This window comes from Camarhynchus parvulus, chromosome 6 (assembly GCF_901933205.1).
Source record: "Camarhynchus parvulus chromosome 6, STF_HiC, whole genome shotgun sequence".
Classification (NCBI taxonomy): Eukaryota; Metazoa; Chordata; class Aves; order Passeriformes; family Thraupidae; genus Camarhynchus; species Camarhynchus parvulus.
Window position 1 is genome coordinate 21,766,446 of NC_044576.1, and position 19,251 is coordinate 21,785,696.

The 19,251-nt window shown below is 43.3% G+C and overlaps 1 protein-coding gene across 6 annotated transcripts in view; it reads right to left on the minus strand.

Moving 5' to 3' along the window:
* The window catches only part of LCOR (ligand dependent nuclear receptor corepressor), an 87,634-nt gene extending 72,220 nt beyond the window's left edge, over positions 1–15,414 (minus strand). For 2 of the 6 annotated variants that reach the window (XM_030951701.1, XM_030951709.1), the window contains exon 1: positions 15,299–15,403. In XM_030951701.1, coding sequence (XP_030807561.1) covers positions 15,299–15,395 — 97 coding nt within the window. In that variant the 5' untranslated portion in view covers positions 15,396–15,403. Of the gene's footprint in view, positions 1–15,298 lie in introns of all 6 variants that reach the window. The other 4 variants (XM_030951706.1, XM_030951703.1, XM_030951702.1 and 1 more) reach the window with 4 other exon arrangements.
* Positions 15,415–19,251: the final 3,837 nt, after the last annotated feature.

A 19,251-nucleotide genomic window follows, 5' to 3' on the forward strand; every position in this document is an offset into this window, starting at 1 on the left:
AGGTATCCCTCAAGCCAAAGGCACATGAAACACAGCATGGGTATTAAATTAGTTCAAACTATAAAGACAGTCCAGAACCAAGAATCACATAATCTCATTGAAGAACTCAGTGTATTTCAGGAACACGCATGGCTTCAGACGTAACAAAAATAAATCTCTGATTTTGCACCAGAGGACACTAGCAAAGTATCTCTGTAATCTTTTGCCCCTTTTAAAAGATCGGCGCTAGCATGAGGCAAGATTCAGAGGCAAAGTCCAATCACCTCAGAGATTCAAAGCAGTCTCTGGAGCAGTAGCAACAGCAGGTTTTGCAGCCCTTTCCTTCTCTACTCCATCACTCATTCCTACTCCTACACTGCATCAGTTACACTGCTAGAAGTTCATGAGACTGCAGAAAGGATAAGTGATCTTGCACACATACCCCTCACTTCTCTCTTTTTTTTAAGCAGTAACTTCTATAAGTTCACGTTGTATGAGAACGGGTGTTCAGGGTTAAGACAAAGGTTTTTACCTAGCCCAGAATCCCAATTCCAATAAGGGCAAAAGTGTAAGTGGCAACACAAGGAGATGACTTAAACAATGCCATCATGAAAAGCATAGCCAGTACATCACAGAAAACCTCTTTTCAGAAGGAGAAGCATAGCTGCTGCGTAAAAGTCTGTTAAAGAACAGCATGTAATTACTCCAGTTTGTCAGGTGTGTAACTGCACTGGACTCGTTGCAAATGAAAACCATGAGACATGCATGTTACAGTAAAGATGCTGGAAAATCAAGGCCTATTAAAACAGAAAGGAGATAGATTCAACAATATTCCACGGTCCATAGGTTTTGGCACAGTGTGCTGCAGGAAACAGGTGAGACACAGAGGAACAGGACAGACCCACGGTCCTGTAGGAGAGGCCAACACACAGATCACAGAGCCCTTATGGAAGGCAATGGGACCCACTGCTGAATGAGCAGAGAGGGGTTACTGCGGTGTGGTTCTTACTCCAGCTCTCTCTCGAGAACGCAGAGCTGGTCTGATACAGCCCTGGCACGCTCCTTGGTCAGCCATCAGGAGCTGCTGGCTCATGAATCTCAGATGAAAGCACAAGTGCTAACTGCCCTTAGCTCTACCTGTTTTTTCTCCCTAATGACTCTGGTTTGGAAGCAAGCCCTATGACAGTTGTAAACCTTGTCTTAACACAAAGTCCCTGAATATGCATTCTGACTGGCTCACCACATAAAAAGTCCAGTCCAAACCTATGCATCCCTCCGTAGTAGGGACTGTTTTCACTGGAAATGGAAGATACTGCACTAGACCAAGAATGCTCTGAAGTCTGGTGTAATGAGGGGTTGAGGTCCAGGAGGTTCTAGAGGCTAGAAACCCACTGCCCCCACTCTTTGGGAGAACACTGATCCCAAACAAGTTGTTGCAGCACTGGCTCATCTTCCCAGTTGGCAACACAAACCTAAGGTGTAAGGTACCCCAGCAGAGATTGTTGTCATTTTGTTAAAGCCCAAAAACACAGATTACCCAACAAGGTAAAGAGAATCCCTTCCTTTAGGCCAACATTCAAAAATGTGTTGACTCTAGTTCGAAAGGAGAATTTAGACTATCATTATGTGAAAGGAACCAGAGCAAGGAAATACCTATGAGAATGACTACTGGGGGATATAAAGATAGATTCAGCTGGTTTCATCCCTGAAAATCATTTTTTGCTAACTAGTGATGACCCCAATGTCCCCATTACAGCATCAGTTTCTCTGTAACTTCCTGTTAACTTTATGAAAAACAAACATATTGGATAAAGATCTTTATCTACTCAAGACTTACTGCAACTTAAGGCACATTGACTAATAAGGCAGCATCAGGAGTAAAATGAGGCTTGCCTGACTCAAGCGCATTAAGGGAGGGTGATAAAAATTAAACAGCACTAAAATGCATATGTATGCAAAATTTGACTGCAAAATATACTGTGCAAAAACTGTTAACTATGAGAAGGAGAGTAAAAAAACACAAAATTCCACAATTCACTTATCCCAAGTCACTAGAAGACAGATCACTGCAAACTGAAGGTTACTGTACCAGGGAAGTTCACTCTGAAGCATGTTTCAGTGTTTTGAAGCTATGATTACTGATCACCTGGCACTTTAATCCATGATAAATCCACCTCTCCACTGAAAGAGCTGATCCCACTCATCCTCCCCACCCCCCCAGATGCTCACTCATCTCGCATTTGCACAGTAACATGACAAGATGGTTCAGGGATCAGTTTCCTGATCCAACCCAGCATGCATTTACACAAAGTGAGGGCAGTGGCACAAAGGGGGTGGTACGATCACTCCTCTCCTGCAGCATTTTAAATCTATATGAGAGTAAAAACTGCTGTGCAACCATGAACTGTGTTTTTATATGGAAATTCACTTTTACTGCTGTGCAACCCTTGGATACATATTCTGTTTACCTGTGATGGAACCAAAATCTTTCCTGAACAATCTCATAAACTGGTCAGCATTAAACAATTGTACTCTCCCATACTGCTCATTTAGGTTAAAAGACATACAATTGTGATTTCCCAGAAATTATGGTAGGAGTTACTGCCCAAACCTGTACCTACTCTAAATGTAACACTAAGTTGCAGTTTGGCAAGGTTCAAAATTTGGACTTGCAGTTTCTTCAAAAACAGGGTGAAATGCTTTACTACAGCAGCTCTAGCATAACCTCTCCTTTATTTTCAAAAGGAAAAAAATCTACTTAATGTTTCCTATAGCATCTTCTACAAACACTGAATATCACTTTTAGGGTATATAAACTATAATCAATACATTTCAATATTTTTCACCAAAACAGTAATATTGCCAAGAGAGCAATTTCATGCCTTTTCAGAAATCTGACCATCTAGAAACTTACTTAATGTCATGCAAGACAGTTTAAAAAACAGCATAATGTTTAACTTAATCGTGGACAAAGAATAACTCATGGCTCAAAAGCCAACAGTAATTTTATCAGATATTCTTGAGGACCATTTTCTGTTAATTTCCTTTAAAAAAAGATTCAGAGAACCTATCTAAGCACATCCCTATGCCATCCTAACATTTAACTGAAAATACTATGTTTTTAGAATAGCTTTTTCATGGTGACTTCCACTTGACTTTTTAAGCTTAAAACAACAAAACCAAAACCAAACCCAAACAAAATAAAAAACCCCAAACAAACAAAAACCAAAACAAACTCACCAGAACCTGGCTGCCTTCTCCCACCAGTGCCTCCCCAAACACTGCCCCCTCAAGTTTCACATTAGAACTTTAATAAGCAAAGGCTTCAAATGAATACACTTTTCTCTTTGATGGGAAGATCAAGTAGTTAGTTACCTGAAACTCTTTTTTCCTCTGAAGTGGGAAATATTTTGACCATGCCCCAAAAATGCTTTAAGATGTATTTGGAAGAGTTTAGTCTTTACACAGCTATTAAAGCTCATTATCTCCTTTTCTAAATGCATTCTTTGTGAAGCATCCTCATTTATGCTAAATCTGGATTTTCAAGAGACCTAGTTTTGAAGATATATTCATTTTCCTTCACTGGTTCCAAGAAGAAAAACCCTTGGGATATTTCAAGGCTATGATGTCCTGGTAGTTAATTTTCATCTCTACCTCCCCTCAAAAGGAACTAGCAGGGAGAAGCTACCTGAGTTAAACAATGCCTTACCAAGGAGTTTGAAAGCCCACAGACAAGGGTTTTACATGTCATTTTGAAAACAAGAGTAAGCTTATGACCTTCTGTGAGGTCATGTGAAGCAAGAGATCAATTTCCTAAGACCAGCAGACTCAAGCTTCTTTAGACCCCAGCCCTACATGCATGTGGACTGAGAGCAGAGGGTGAGGCGGTTACTGCACTACAGCCAAAGCACATTTACACACTGGCTGCCACGCTGACAGAAAGCAGGAATTAGTCCTCAGGAGAGCCTCACTTGTCACACACAACCACAAGGTGCTCCTGCAGGCACTGGTGTCCTTTCACTGCCACTGAGAACAGACGGCTCCCAGCTCAGAGGCAAGGACATCCCTGACAGGAATTCCTCCACACACCCACATCCATGGCTCTCGTTCTGGCTCACTCACAGCTAAGGCCCCACAGCCTCTGTTCACACTAACCTGTGACTTCTCATTACAGTCAAGGCTTAGTAAACCTTGACTTCACAACCCAGCTTAAAAACAGACCAAATAGAGCTACACCAGCAAAACTACAGGGCAGCAAACCAGTGTTCAGAGCATGATTTATTTATTTATTTATTAAAGAAATTTTGACACCACCAACAGAATCTCAAAACTGCACAATAAATTCAGCACTCTTAGCCCTTGAAGTCTCCTAGTACAAACCAACTCAGAAATTAGCTCTGTTTGCTGCTTACCAGCACAATCATGAACACCCCCCCTAGGCAGCATCATGGCATGCTGAGAGCAAACATCCATCTGCCTTAAAGATGAGATCAAGGATTGCTTATCTCCTTCCTCTAGCTGAATAGGAAATAACTATTCCTCTTGCTTACAACAATGGAAAGCCCTCCAACTTTCAAACACTACAAAGACAAGAAGGAATATCAAGAGGGATATAGGGTTGGGATGCTGAAATGCCCACAAACACGATAAGCAGAAGGTGTCAATTTCTTGGGAAAAAGTGCTTTTGCATAGACTTTTTTTAAGTAGGTTTAGTAGTTTTAGTCCTGAGGGGAAAAAAGTTTCCAAAAATAACTGCTTACTTTCTGAAGTTTGTGAGGTGTCATCACAAGCGCATTTAGGTGCTAAAGTTCATCACCATGCCAGTAAGTATAGACCAAAGCAGCTGTGATCGACTTCTTGCCTTCCTCTCAAGCACCTCCCATTACCTACCAAGTTGTGTAAGGCATTTCCTATCCTAGGGCCAGGAGCAGTCCCTGGGCTACAAGGAGCTGAAAAAATGTAAAGCCCTGTCTGCTGTTCTTATCTGGAGCACAGAATTCACTTCAAAGTACAAGCAGCAGAAAGATAAAAATTCAAGATTAGTCACACGCAAACAGATGATTTAAGAACAAGAACCAATCTGTCATAGGAAAGGAGTGCAGCCTCCATGGCAAAGTCGACTACAGCTCTGCAGCATCTTTAACTTATGAAGTCAAATTTTAATCGATTTTAAAACTGAGTAACTTGTTGAGCAGAGTAACCTCTGAACTCTATTCAATTTTGTACTTTTAGCATGCCCAAACTGTGACCTCAGCTATGGTTCTAGCAAAAAAGAGTCAGGTGGACAGTGGCCAGGATGGAGACTATTTGGGTTCTGATACCCAGAACAGCAGTGCACCAAAGGATTAGCAAACAGCTTAGCGTCCATCCCATACTTCAAATGCCTTCTAGTCATTAAAATAAATAAATCCATGTCCTCCTGAGACCTGAAAGGTGGTTTACCTGCTGGTTCAGGGCATCTGCCAATGCACTGCATGGAGACTACATCAGTTTACGCTTCAAGCCTTCACATTTAAAGTTCTTTCACAACCGTGTAAGGGAGGAATGCAATGAAATCTTCAGATCTAACACCAACTAGCAGGAGTTTGGCCTTCATAGCAAGATTCTTGGAAGGGAAAATACAGAAGCTCTACATTCACAGAGTGCAGTTCTGTAAACAGACCTACTAAACATCACTCTAACCTTTTTTCAGAAGTCAGCTTTCAAACTGAAGTTTTCCAGACTTAGTATCCACCATGATATCCATTTTTGGATAAAATATACTTTTAAATAGCAAAGTATGAGAAGAGGAAGGAAAGATAAAAATCAGTCCGAATCTAATGGATCACTAAGTATCAGCTCATACTCCTTAACACCTACAGCCACTTTGGAAAGGAAAAATAGCCCTCATTCACAAATCATTTAGAACAGTAATTTTCAAGTTGTGGAATCCTGAAAAGCATAAAATGCCACACAATTTAAACTATTGGCAGTAGCCTTGTTTTTCCACAGTTGCTTCTTGCCAACTTCAGATTGAAAAACACTGTTTTAAGAGAGCTCTGGCAAAACACAGTTCTCTCAATGGTTTAGGCTTGTTCAAGAAATTAATGCAGCATCCCTGCTGAATTCAAAAGATCATATGCAAAACGGACCTCTGCATGGCCTATGCCAATTGAGCACTAAAGCTATTCATTTCCCAAATGACTGTACATCACTCAAGAAAAACTGCAGAGGCAAGACCAAGGCACTAGATTTTGTGAGGAGTTTACAAAAATACTCCTGTAAGATACAAAAACTAGGTTCTCATAGCATCTTACCATACAGTTACAGATGATTACGTTTTTCTTATTTTGTATGAATGCACGGGACTGACAAGGATGACAGAAAAGTATAAAAAAACCAAGAGAAATCTGTGGGCAGTAGTTAGGCATTTAACCAGAAATACCAAATTTAGTGTTATACTTGATACAATTTTGCCATGAAGTATAAGTTAGAATAAACTAAACATTCATGGGAAATATTTCAGGAAAAAAAACTACTTTTTCCCCCTCCAAGAGACTTTGACACTTCGTTTTGACAAAGACTCAGTGCACTTGTCTTACACAACACATTCTGCAATATGTTCCCTCACATGTCTTCATCCTTTTCCCAATCTTGTAATATTTTGAAAGATAGTAAGGTACAGCATGCAGATAAAGAATAACCACTAAGGTAACTGAAACTTTCAATTTCTAGTTGAATAAGAGCACAACTTCTCCAAAGGACATTTAAAACCAGCAAGGAACACTCCTCTTACTTACCAAAGAGGACAATTAGATCAAGAAATGATCACTGACAAAAAAGTGCAGTAGGTTTTTTTTAAGAAAAGTTTTTTCACTGCTCATTTGGAAGTAAGCACTGTCAGATGGTTTTTTTCTTCGTAAGATAAAAGTAAGATCCTTGAGAGAAACCCCAGAAGAGAGATTCTGGTATCATATAAATTTAAGTTTCACTAATGACTTTAAAACAGGAGAGAAAGCTAGGGATAAGTAGCAATGCTTCTCCTATTCTGAAGGATGTAAATGGAATCACTGCTTTAAGAAGATTGCTTTTAAGTTTGTTTAGATTAGAAAAAGAAATTACCTCCATATTTTCCTATTCTCTTGCTTTTGCAGAGTGAAATGGGAGTTAAGCACCCACTTCTGCAAAAATTTTCTTTATGCATGTTCTCAGAAACACATCTTAAAGCCATGATAAAGCATCACCTAGACAGTAGCTCTCATTATTTTTGTCACAATGACAGACCTTAACCCAGGAGATGACCAAACTTCAGTAACACTAGCTTATCTTCAACTTGTTCACACTGAGGACCAAATAACTCCCAAAGAAGGCAAGAAGTAAGCCAGGTTGCTGTTTAAACCAAATCCACTTTCTCAATTCAAATATATAAAAATATTTCTCTAGAAGCCTAAGACTACAGGACACAAGGCACAAGCTGAGAGGACTCAACTGATCACAAGACTCTCCATCTGAAGTGCACAAGCACAGAACTCCATTTTATTCTGACTAATCTGCGACAAAGTTCAAAACTGACCTGCAAGTTAGTCAGCACATTAAGCACAAGCAGACCACCAACGAGCTTTGTGTACATGAATCTCTGTGGAGAGTTTAACAGCTGCAGGACTATCCTGTCCTTGCAAGGCTGCAGGCTGAATTCAGAAGTTTATTACATAGGTAACATAGCAAGCTGCCTCCTGTCACACAAACACAGCAGCAAAGGGAACCAAACAGCACATTGCTACAGACCATTACAGACACCACAACAAGCACAGGAGCCTCAGCACGAAGAACCTGCCTTGAAGTATTATAAGAGCAGGGAACTACAGGCTGTGGGCTGAAGCTTTCACATCGTTTTGTTAGGGCAATCAACAAAAAAAGAAATAAAGAAATTAAGAACTCTGACTCTTGACTACCTGTTCCTCTTCCTATTCTGGCAGTTAATCCATTTTGAAAACGACCACTGCCCCTGCAGCAGCAGAGTGCAAAGGACATCAGATGGACTCACCTCTCCAGTTACACACTGAAATACCTGTACTATAGGTGTATGCAAAAAGCAATCAAAGACAACCAGGAAAGTTTTCATTAGTAAACTCAGCTCAAGAGTTAAGATTGTCTGGTGGCCTCTGATGTCTTTCCATGCTGCTGGATTCAGCTTCTGAAAGCTTCCTTTGTTAATGAATACTAGGCTCTTGTCCAGTCCTCTTTTTCTCCCCCTCTACTCCCTCCCATAAAATATCATGGTCCTCAGGGCATAAGGAACATCCTTTGTCTTCCTGCAAGTCTTCCCTGTGCAGCCACTTTGCCACCCCTCCTAGAAAATGCAAGAGGAGTACCATCCTTTCTCTTCTCTGTAAGAACAGTGGAAAAAACCAGATGGAGACATCATCCAGTAGCAATTTTACCATAGAGGAACTGGTGTCCTGCAGAAATGTTGCAAAACCATAACCTCTACTTCATCTTTCATGTGTCAGCAGCATTGATGTGTAACTCAAATCTCCTACTTAGCTTTGAGAGTTCAATTTTTTGTCAACTCACCATAAAGAGCGTGTGATACTACACACAACATACAAGGTGAACTAAATCTGAGGAAAAAGGTAAATGATTTAAAGATATCCAGAGAAATAAGAGTAAGGCATTCTTCAAGAGAAAAAGAAAGAAGCTGAAGCTCTCATTTCTCAAATGGCCATACAGATTTATCAGAAAGAAATGAGAAACCCCAGAGGCCTGCAGAGATACAAGGAGAGGAGGTATAAAGCTGCAACTTTATTAAAGAGAAACTGGTTAGGAAAGCAAAGCCCACAGCTCATTATCAGGGAGAGAGCATGAAGAGGGAGATTTCTTCAATCTTCCTACTTCTGCAATGAACATGAAGCACACAAAAACTAACACCTACTCAGTGAAAGATGTATTTCTGCATGTGTGACAATACCAGTTGAATAGTCTCAACTCCTCACCAACTCCTCACTCTCTGCACCTTTTCTTCCAAAAAAACAAATTTGTTTTCCAGTCAGGTCTAGGCAGGGAACTGATTCACCCAGCTGCTACACATAGTTGTGCTTGAACAGAGGGGACTATTTAAGCCAGTTTAGACAGCACTACTGTCAAACATAACCAAAGTCTGTAGCATGGTTACAAGAAACAAGACACAAACTAGAAGACTCTGTGTCTTTGGAATAGACTATTCTACCCACTTCCCTTCCCCCCACAGATATGACCCCATCGAGCACTTCAGATGAGCTCTCCTGATCATCTCATTCCCACCTAGGATGACTCAGGTTACTGCACATCACCAGAAGATGAGCTGGTTTTGCAGACTTCTGTCAGTTTAGTAAAAATAAGCACTAATGCCCCTCTTAGCCAGAGGTAAACCCTAAATTGGCTCAGCCCATCCCATCCCATCCAACTCTGCTCTCAGAAGATTCCAAAAGCTTTGTATTTCTCAGAGAGTTATAAATATCCATCCCAGCGAACTTTGAGAACCAAAGCCTCATCCTCTTAAGAGTGAAAACATGTATACATAGAAGGGTGAGGAAGAGGATTGGAAAGTCTCCTGTAAAATACTGCAGTAGTGTTTGCTCTGCCCCAACCTGTAACACAGGGCTAATTTTCTTTAACCCTATTAAATGCTTGTTTTTCTTCAAACCTTGCCTAAACTGATTTCTAGGAAGTATTCTCATTGTGATTTTACAATAGCAGTGAAAGAACCTAAGTTCTCAGACAAAAACAAAGCAAACAAAAACAAGCAAGCCCCCAAAACACCGTAAGGACACATGACAGTACTTGCCTGGATGTACGATAGCCTAAGATGACAAATTGTTGAGTCACTAAAGTACCATACAATGAGCATTTAGACAACTGAGCACAGGAATTGGGATTCTTTTATCACCCATTGTTCATTAAAGTGAAGTTACTGGACTTCTCTACATAACAGCATTTGGACTATCATCAACATATGGCACAAACTGTCAAGAAATGGCTTGAAATTTTGGAACAGTCCTTCAGGTACTCTTTTAAAATGGTACTGTACCACAAAGCTGTAAATCTGTAATACATACATCCCAACATAAATGCTAAATAGATTTTATCTAGGTGGATTTTTACTATTTCCTACATGCATGGAATGGATTACAGTAATTAATTCTGTAAGTTCTATTAGAGTGGATGATTTCTGAATGTCATTATTTCTTAGTTAAAAAGTCCAAATGCCTATACTTCCTGCAGGACAAACATATCCCAAGAAGGAAACATCTCACCTTGCAATTATTGTTATTATCTCACACAAATTAAAATGTGTTTTTGTTGAAATGTGAAAAAACCCAAATTATTAGGCCTAGCCTGAAATTTCACGTCATAAGCACCAGAAGAATATCTCAAGATGGTATAAGTCAAAGTGATTATCAATAATTTTCCTGAGTATGCTTTTGATTGGTTGACATCATCCCCAAAAGAAGTTATTCTTCATGCGCAAGCAGGGAAACAAGGGCAAATCCAGAGTGATTTGTAGTGAATTCAAAGAATTTGAATTTGAAACTGATCAAGATTCATCCCCCACACTTCAACTTCTACTGTTCTTCAGATACATACCATCCTTCCATGCACATTTAAAGTAAAACTAAAAATCACAGTGTAAATACTACTCTTTCCAACCAAAGATTTTCATTTTTAAATGATAGTTGCCTCAATCTTTTCCTGGCATAACTTTGTAATAAAAGGGTAATTCTCCTTCCCTCTATTCATACTGCCAACAAGCAGAAATGTTGGAGCATAGAACAGATCTTCTTGAACAAGCCTTCAGCTACTAAACTGTAAAATTGCTGTACAATGGATTTATATGAATAAAAGAAGCCACAATTTGCAGCTACATTGCAAGCAGGTTGAGATAAGGCAAACAGTACCACTCATATTTGCTGGGGACAAGGCTGGGGGTGTATCTAAAACAAACACCAGTATAGAACAGCCCTACATTTAAACTTTAACTTGCTTTTTATTATTATTTTTCATCACCACCACAGCTATAATAAGCTTTCTCATTTTGGAACAAAGAAATACAATCTGACCTTTGAACTAGAACCACGTTAAACACTTGAAGACTCGAGCCTACTTCCAAAACAAGGTAACACAGCTAACTGTTTGGAAGCAGCAGCTAATTCACATCACACACAGGCTGGAGCTATACGGGAGCCATAATCAAGATAAGGAAAGTAATAAAGATTTCAGAATTATTCAACTGCTATACACCTTCCCTTGATTATTATTATATTCTAACACTTCCTGATGTATCATATTTCTTCCTCAGAATCCACACTTTAATGCTAAGTATCCAAGGTCACAGAAGACCACCACCATACAATGAACTAAACAGAAAGAGATTAGGTACTTAGGTTGCAGTATTTAATCAGCAGCAATAACTTTAACAGCTAAGCAGCATCTCAATGAAACACTGGCAGAGCACAAGATGACTGGAAATCTGATGAGAATGTTACAGGTTTTCCCTTGATATCCTCGTTTTGCTCCCAAAACTAGGATCACTTCTGAAGGGTAGTGAACCATTCTCTCCCTGCCCCCACACCCCCAACACAGAGCATAATTCAGTCAGAGAGGCTCCAGGAGTACAGCTAATATTTAACAAAGGGCCAAGCATCACCAGCTAGAAGAAACGCATGCGATCACCTCACACTACTCCAGTGATCACGCAGCATTGCCATGCTATTAACTTCCTGTATAAAAGGTGTCAGGAGGGTTTCAGAGATCTCTGGGTTATTTCATTCCTCAAACTCCCCACTCCTTAGAAGATCCAACCTCATCAACCATTTCAAATTCAGCAAGTGCCTGAACACAAGATGATTAGAGGCTGGGAGAAGGAAAAAAACTTTAAATCACCACATGCCTTTATGTCTAGGTATCTGCTTTTGACCACTGAAAAAGATGTTAACACTCAAGACTGGTACAGAGAACACAAATATCAGCATCAAATAGTTGTAATCTGGCAGACTGTGTCCCTACAAAGTGCTACCAGGGCACCATGATCTGTGCACCAGTCCCAGCTATCCCTGCTCTGTGGGTCACAGTCCCATTACAACTCACTGCTAAGAGAGCTCAGACATCCCTTCTCCACACTTCCTTCACCTCCAGGCCATGGCATGCTGCTCCCTCAATTTCATCACTGATCAATGGAACTGCTCACAGACCCATGTGAGCTCCACCAGCCTCACCATCTCCCTCCTCACAGAAAGGGGATGAAATGCATGGCAATGAAGGAAGGTTTCAGCCAGATCAGTTCCCTGAGCTATCTCCCACAAAAAGCCACACTGGCACAACCAAAGATGCAACTCTATGACAGTTCAACTTTATCTGTATCTCTGCTGCCTTGTTGTCACTCTTTTCCACCAGCTTTGCATTCTCACCCTCTTCCTCATGCTAGTGCTGGTATTTGCTTAACCTGCCAGCAGTTCAGGGAGCTAGACCAGTAGAAAATTATTCTACTCCCTCCAAAAGATGTTTTCTGCTAGGACAGCTCCCCTGAATTGGCTCCTTGTGGGCAGGTGGTCTGTCAGTCCCTCTGTGGTTTTGCTCCCTTAAGAGCACAAGCTTAGTTTGACAAATTGTCATGAACCCACAGTCCAAAGGAGCAGACAACTGCAGAAGCAAGAAACAAGAGGGGAAAGTGAATTACTTAAGCCATATTTATTGCCAAATGCACTAGTTCAAACCACAGGTATGTTTTTTCTGAATGCCACACGGTGTGGTATTAGAATGACTTCTCAGGGAATGATGTTAACACAGAAAATCCCACACACCTCATTTATTTTCAGAACTAAATATGAATGAGTATGTCTGATTACTACAAGAAAGATTTTCACATCCTGATGCATAAATACTGGAAAGTAGAGTGTTTATTACAGGAAAAAATTCTCAAAGACTTCTACAAACAGCCAAGGTGAAACAGAAGACTACATCATTTAACAGTCTATTTCCAAATCTCATGGAATACTGTCAAAATTCACTTTAAAAGATGACAGAGGTATATATTTAGAGCAAGGGGTTACGATCACAACATAATTTCAGCTGGAGATTGAGGGCAAGTGCAATAAACTCGTTATAATTTTATAAAAATAGGAAAACAAAAAAGGTAACAATTAACACATTTACATGACCCAACAATTTATGCAAGATTCATAGTAGGAACGAGGCAGGTCCTGAAACCTCATAAAACTGATCAATTTGAAGCTGAAACTATTTACAACATACTGCCATCAAGATAAAAGTCACAGAGCACTGTTATACTTTGGACTTTATTTTTTTAAAATGGTTTTGTACTTTACCTCAAAAAAACCCCATTCAATTCTGTTCTTAAAAGCTTTCTCAGTACCCTTTGTTAAACACACACAGAGGGACTTTCAGAGAGAGAAATCTTTTGGAAGAAGAAAACGTATCAAATTTAGGTATGAGGAAGAGATATGCAAGAGACGAGGGGAGGAAGCAACTTCACCAGAAGCTGGCAATTTAAATGGCTTTAGGGAAATGGAACAGGGTGTGTATTAATGGGGGTGGAGGTGGGGTGTTTGTTTTAAGTTTTAGCACTTAGGGTTGCTAAGAACTTCAATAACGCAGTGTTTTCCTTGAGTCTGTACACATATACTTCTCTTTCTACCCAGGATTTTCCCAAAGAGCAGCACATGAATAGAGATAATTCTTGCATTTCACCCCAATACAGTATCTTCAACAGCAGCTTTGAAACTGTCCTTTCTGGTTTTTTCCTTCCCTCCTCACAGCTATGTTAAACTCTGAGCAATAGGACAGCTCCACTGGACCCAGTGCTAGAGCAGCAGGGATTGAGAAGAAGATAAGATGACATGCTGCAAAAAGAGAGTTTAGAAAGGACCAGAACAGCTGAACCCCAGCAGCCTGAGGTAAGAGGAATTGAGAAAAAGAGACAGAAGTAAAATAAATCTGGTTCAAGCAGACGTGGAATAAAATGTAGCAGAGATAGAATCAAAATAAAATCCCACAAACTGAATTTAGAAATATCAATTATTCGTTGGGAAAGAAAACCCAACACTTTTATGTAGTGGGAGTTTCTCAGTAACATATTGCCCTTCAGTGGCTTCATATATAAAACAAATTAATTGCTGGCATTAATCTGAAGTTAACAAGCATCTAGAGCACACTTTTGTATTACAGAAATTTAAACATCTAGATGAAGCCAAAAATATACACAGCAGTTACACATCCTGGTGTAACCAAAAATGGTGTTTCAAATCCCTGATAATGAACCGGGATGCTGAGCTAACTGACAATAAGAGGTTTAACTCTGCACACAAGGAACTAAAGTGAATCTGTGACTGTTATTACAGATTACCTATGCTGAGCAGTCACTGGCAGATTATGGCCATATTTGCATATTTAAAAACAAAACGATGATTTGTGATCAATTAGAAACAGAAGGCCAAACAAGATGAAACATACCAATGCTCTAGACAGGGATTTTTACGATTACTCTGCAAGTTCACAGTCTACTGTTCTCAAACCTTTTTTCTTTGGAGACACTGAATTACTGGCCTAGAGCTGACATTTATGTGAATGTTGGGTCCCACCGAAAAGGTTTCAATTTCTAAGCAGGGAAAGATAAGAGGGCAAAATCTGTACTTTGAATGGAAAAAGTTACTCGAGATGAAAGGGACTTCCTTTTCAAAACCCCAAACATTCGATTGCAGGGAGCCTACTCAACAAGAAACGCGCAAAGAGGAGGAGGGGAGGGGGAAAAAGGAGGTGGAGGGAGAACAGAAAAGCAATCACACATCCTTTTAGCCCCGCGGCCCCGCTCCGGATTCACGGCGTCAATCCGGCACCGCGATCCACAACTTTCCGCCTCCCCCGCCGCTCCTCCCGCCGGTTCCGCGGCCTCGCTCCCTCCCGCCTCGCCGGGCCGGGGGCAGGCGGGCCGGCCCCGGCTCGCCCCCGGGCAGTGACAGGCGGGCCGCTCTCCGCCGCCGGGCGCGGCCCCGCCGTAAACAAGTTTGAAGGGGCCGCGGCCGGGCCGGGCCGTGCCGAGCAGGGAGGAGCGGGCGCGGCGCTGACAGGGGCCGCACAAAAGGGCAGGGCAGGACCCCTCCCGGCTCCCCCCTTCGGCGCAGGGCGGGGCCCGGCCCGGCGCGAGCGCCTCACGGCGGCAGACGGGGGAGGGGGAGCGGGGCGGGCCCGCAGGCCGCGGCGCCGCTCGCCTCACGGCCCCCGCTCCGGCGGGAGCCTCCCGCCGCCGCGGGGCCCGGCCCGGCCTCCCCGCCGCGCCGCCGTCCCTCACCTACACAGTGAATGAGCTTGTGTCGCCACGAATCGAGCTGGTGGCGGACGCCGCGCCTCTGGATGGAGCACTGCTGCCGCCCGCACGGGCTCGCCATCTTCTGGGGCGGGGGCGGGGCGGGGGCGGTGGCGGCCGGCGGGGCGGGGGGGAGGGAGGGAGGGAGGGCCGCGCGCGCCGCGCTCTGGCACGCCCGCTCGCGCTCCGCGCTCTCCCCGCCCCGCGCATGCGCCGCCCATCCCTTGGCGGCTCGCACGTGTGGCCGCGCCGCACCCGTGCGCTAGGGGGCGCTGTGCAACCCCGGAGCTTTTCGTGAGGGAGCGGGAACGCCCTGAGGGGTCAGCGTGCTCTGAGAGAGGTCATTGTGTCCTGCGGGAACGTGTCAGCCGTGAGGGCTCACCGTGTCCTGAGGGGACACTGTGAACTGAGGGAACGTGTCAGCCGTGAGGGGTCGCCGTGTCTTGAGGGAACACTGTGTCCTGAGGGGACGTGCCACGCGTGAGGGGTCACCGTGTCCTGAGGGGTCACCGTGTCCTGAGGGGACACCGTGTCCTGAGGGGACACTGTGTCCTGAGGGGACGTGCCACCCGTGAGGGGTCACCGTGTCCTGAGGGGACAGCCCACTCTTGAGGGTTCATGGTGCCCAGAGCTGCAATCCTTCCTTGAGGGACCATTTCAGTCCTGACGGGATCACGTGATTTTCCATCAGGAAGATATGAAATCTCATCGGCTCCACCGTGTAGTTATAAAACCACCAGGTCTGTTGATGGCCATCATGCAAAGGGAAGGCACATGTGCCTGCAGTGGCCAGGAGGTCCTGCAGTGACAGCTCCATGACTCGGCCACCTCCTGTGCTGCAGCCTTGCACCACAAGCACAAGGCCCTCCCTCCAGGTGAGCTCAGATGTTGTAAGGGCGCTGGTGATGTAGTAGCACCAGTTATGACAGCAAGCAGGGAATACACTGACAGTCTAGGGAAGGCATGGCACTGCCTTGTGCCTGTACAGGAGGACAGGAACGCCAGTAACAGCTTCTTTCAAGCTCAGGGGACAGGATTGTAAAGTACAACAAACCTTGCCATGAGGCCAGAGATGAAGGTGTATGAGCCTTTATTTCCCCACCCTAATCACTAGAGCCATTACCCTCATCTTGCCTAGCCACACATGATTAGGGAGTTAAAAAGGCATGGAGCTCAAAGTTGGCTGTGCAAAGCTGGCTGGTCAAATGCAGCTGCAGTATTAGGGTGCCCCAGATAAAGTATTTCCTGGACAGAAAGAACTGTTTGAGCTACTGTTGTAGCTGCACTAAGCCGCCTGTCCTGTTCAAAGGGAACTCCAAGAGGCACTTGGTGTGGGCAGGTAAGAGAGCAATGAACCTGTCCTACAAAAGGAGATCAGGATAGCTCAGTTTGGCTAGTCCAACAAAAGGAATGCAAACCCAAGGTGTACTTACTCTGCCAATCTATCAGGGAAGCTGGAGTGGGGGAAAGATGGACAGAACTATCTGAAGGCCAATGGTAGTATAAGCAAGGATTATTTGTTGGCTCTCAATACTCTCCTGGAGGAAGTCAGAGGATGATTTCTTACTGTAGGAGGTGGAACTTCCCAGAGCAGACAGCAACCAGAGTACCAAGAGGCAAAAGCCCATTTGAAGATGCAGCTTCCATGCGAGGAGGGCAAGGTGAAGCTTGTTTTCATGAGCAGAACAGACAGGTTTAGGGAATCCCAGTCCTGGTTTGAAAGTCATTAACAATGAAAACAGGGAAAGCATGACCTATAGAGAATTTCTATACCACAAAGAGTAGGAAAGCTCTTTGGGCATCTCTGCTGAGGAATGATCCCCTTGGCTGCCACTGTACTAATCACAGAAGTGTGCATTTCCTGAGAGGTAGATAATCTAAACAATGGGATTACAACATGAATGGTCTAAACTCCAGCAGGTAACTTCTGCATGGCAGATAGAACAGTGGGTAGACTCCCAGCACTAATTATTAGAGAGTTCTAGTTTTGGGGTTTTTTGCAATCCTCTGTTCTTAGACTGATGTTCAGATAGCAAACTCTTTGAGACAGCCGCACGGTTCTACCCTGTGCTAGTACTGAATCTACCATAAAGCTTCTAATTCCTGACTGGGACCCATATAAAAATTAATAAATTTTTATAATGTGTTGCCCTCCCCAGGAGTAATCATGGACTGATAGCATGATAAATACCAATAATTTGTCTTTCTTACCCATCACCAAAGCAGGGAGGAAGAGGATGAGGAAAGCATGAACCAGAAGATCCAGTACATAAAGCAGGAGAAGCTGTTTGAGAGCTGGAGAAAGGCAACAGTCCTGTAATCTAAGAAATGGTTTAATACCACAGGACTCCTGTGGGGAGGAGCAAACAAAGGGCCAAGGTCCAGTTTATAAAAGAGCAGCATCATCTAGAACCACAAGCGAAAACTTTTGTGTTCAGGGAGATGGAGAAAAAGGGTATAAAGAACAGTGGGACTGGCCTCAAGAGTCTCATCAAGAGTGACAGCTAAGTGAGTAATCATGAAACTACGAAGGCAACTGGCAGATCTGACTTGATCCTAGAGTTAGGCTGGACCAAGTTTGATAAACCAGAGCTTGCACCATGCTGCCACCAACATGGTCAGGCAGGTTTGTTAAACCAAAGCGGATCCACCATTTTCCTGGCCAGGACCATCAGCAGGCCCCAGCAGCCACTCCTGTACTTGCTCTTGTAAACATCTCAGCACAAGCTCTCTAGCTCGGACACGGCTTTGGCCTCCCCCCATTCAACCCTGAGCCGTAAGATTTGCTGCATTTGAAATGTTGTTTTCCCCTGTTTCACGGTGGCTCCCCTTTGATGTTAATTGTTTGCAGGCAAACCTTAGTGGAGAGCGTATCTGTTCTCTGGTCCGTCTGCTGGTTACTACCGAGCTGCCCAGCCCAGTGGAGAAAATGCTTTGATGTTAATGAGCTGCAGACAATTTCACTTAACACCGAGCAGGGCCTGGCATCTCAGAGGTAAGACTTTCAGGGCAGATCCTACAGCAGGTCTCTCCAACATCCGTTTTGCCATAAGAATAGAAAACACTCAGGAAGACGTTTGAGCAGAAACCTGTCTTCTCACAGTCTTGCACCACACCCAATATCATTACAGCCCCAGAGATGCCAGAGGTGGGGAAATAGTGAGAATTAAAAATGGTCCTATAGAATCACATGACCTTTATGGGACTCAGTAGAAACATGATTTACCCTCTTGTCCCATTAATTGCCCCCTTCTGTGGTCCTGCAGAAGGAATACACCAGAATGGGAGAAGAGTATAGACTCTAAATTGCTGTTTTGCCTGATTCTTGTGTGGCTGGTGTTCAAGGCAATGCCATTCAGAACATGGCACCTTTTCCATCGGCACAGCAGATGTCTGAATGAAAGGGCCCAGCTGCAGTAAAGTGAGACTTGCACAAGCAGCCTTGGACTATCCTCATTCTTAAGTGAGTATTTCAGCAAAACCTTTTCTGTCAATCTGCTCCAGGCAGCAACACATTGCCAAGTGCATGCAAACCTACAGGTCAGTGATTGACTCCTCAGAGACAGGGTACAAAAGACTGTGGATGTGTGGTAGCTTCCTTGGCTTCAGTCAACCCTTGTTGTGGGTCCCAGACCAGAACTCTGGGATTTCTTCCTTGGGTAACACCTCACATACTGGAGAGGGCCCAGATTAGGCAGAACTCCTGCTGTGGAGAGATAGTGTGGGAAGTACAGAACTGTGAGAAAGATATCTGTCTGTGGAAGTGTGAAGGACCACAGTCTCAGGAAGGAAGCACTGAACCATAAGTATGAACAAAGACAAATGAGAAGAAGGCACAAATTCAATTTTGTAACCCTCTCCCCATTATCAGCAGAGTATATTTATTGTATCACACAAACTCTGCTTCTATCCATACTCTGCAAGCTTTTGAATGGAGC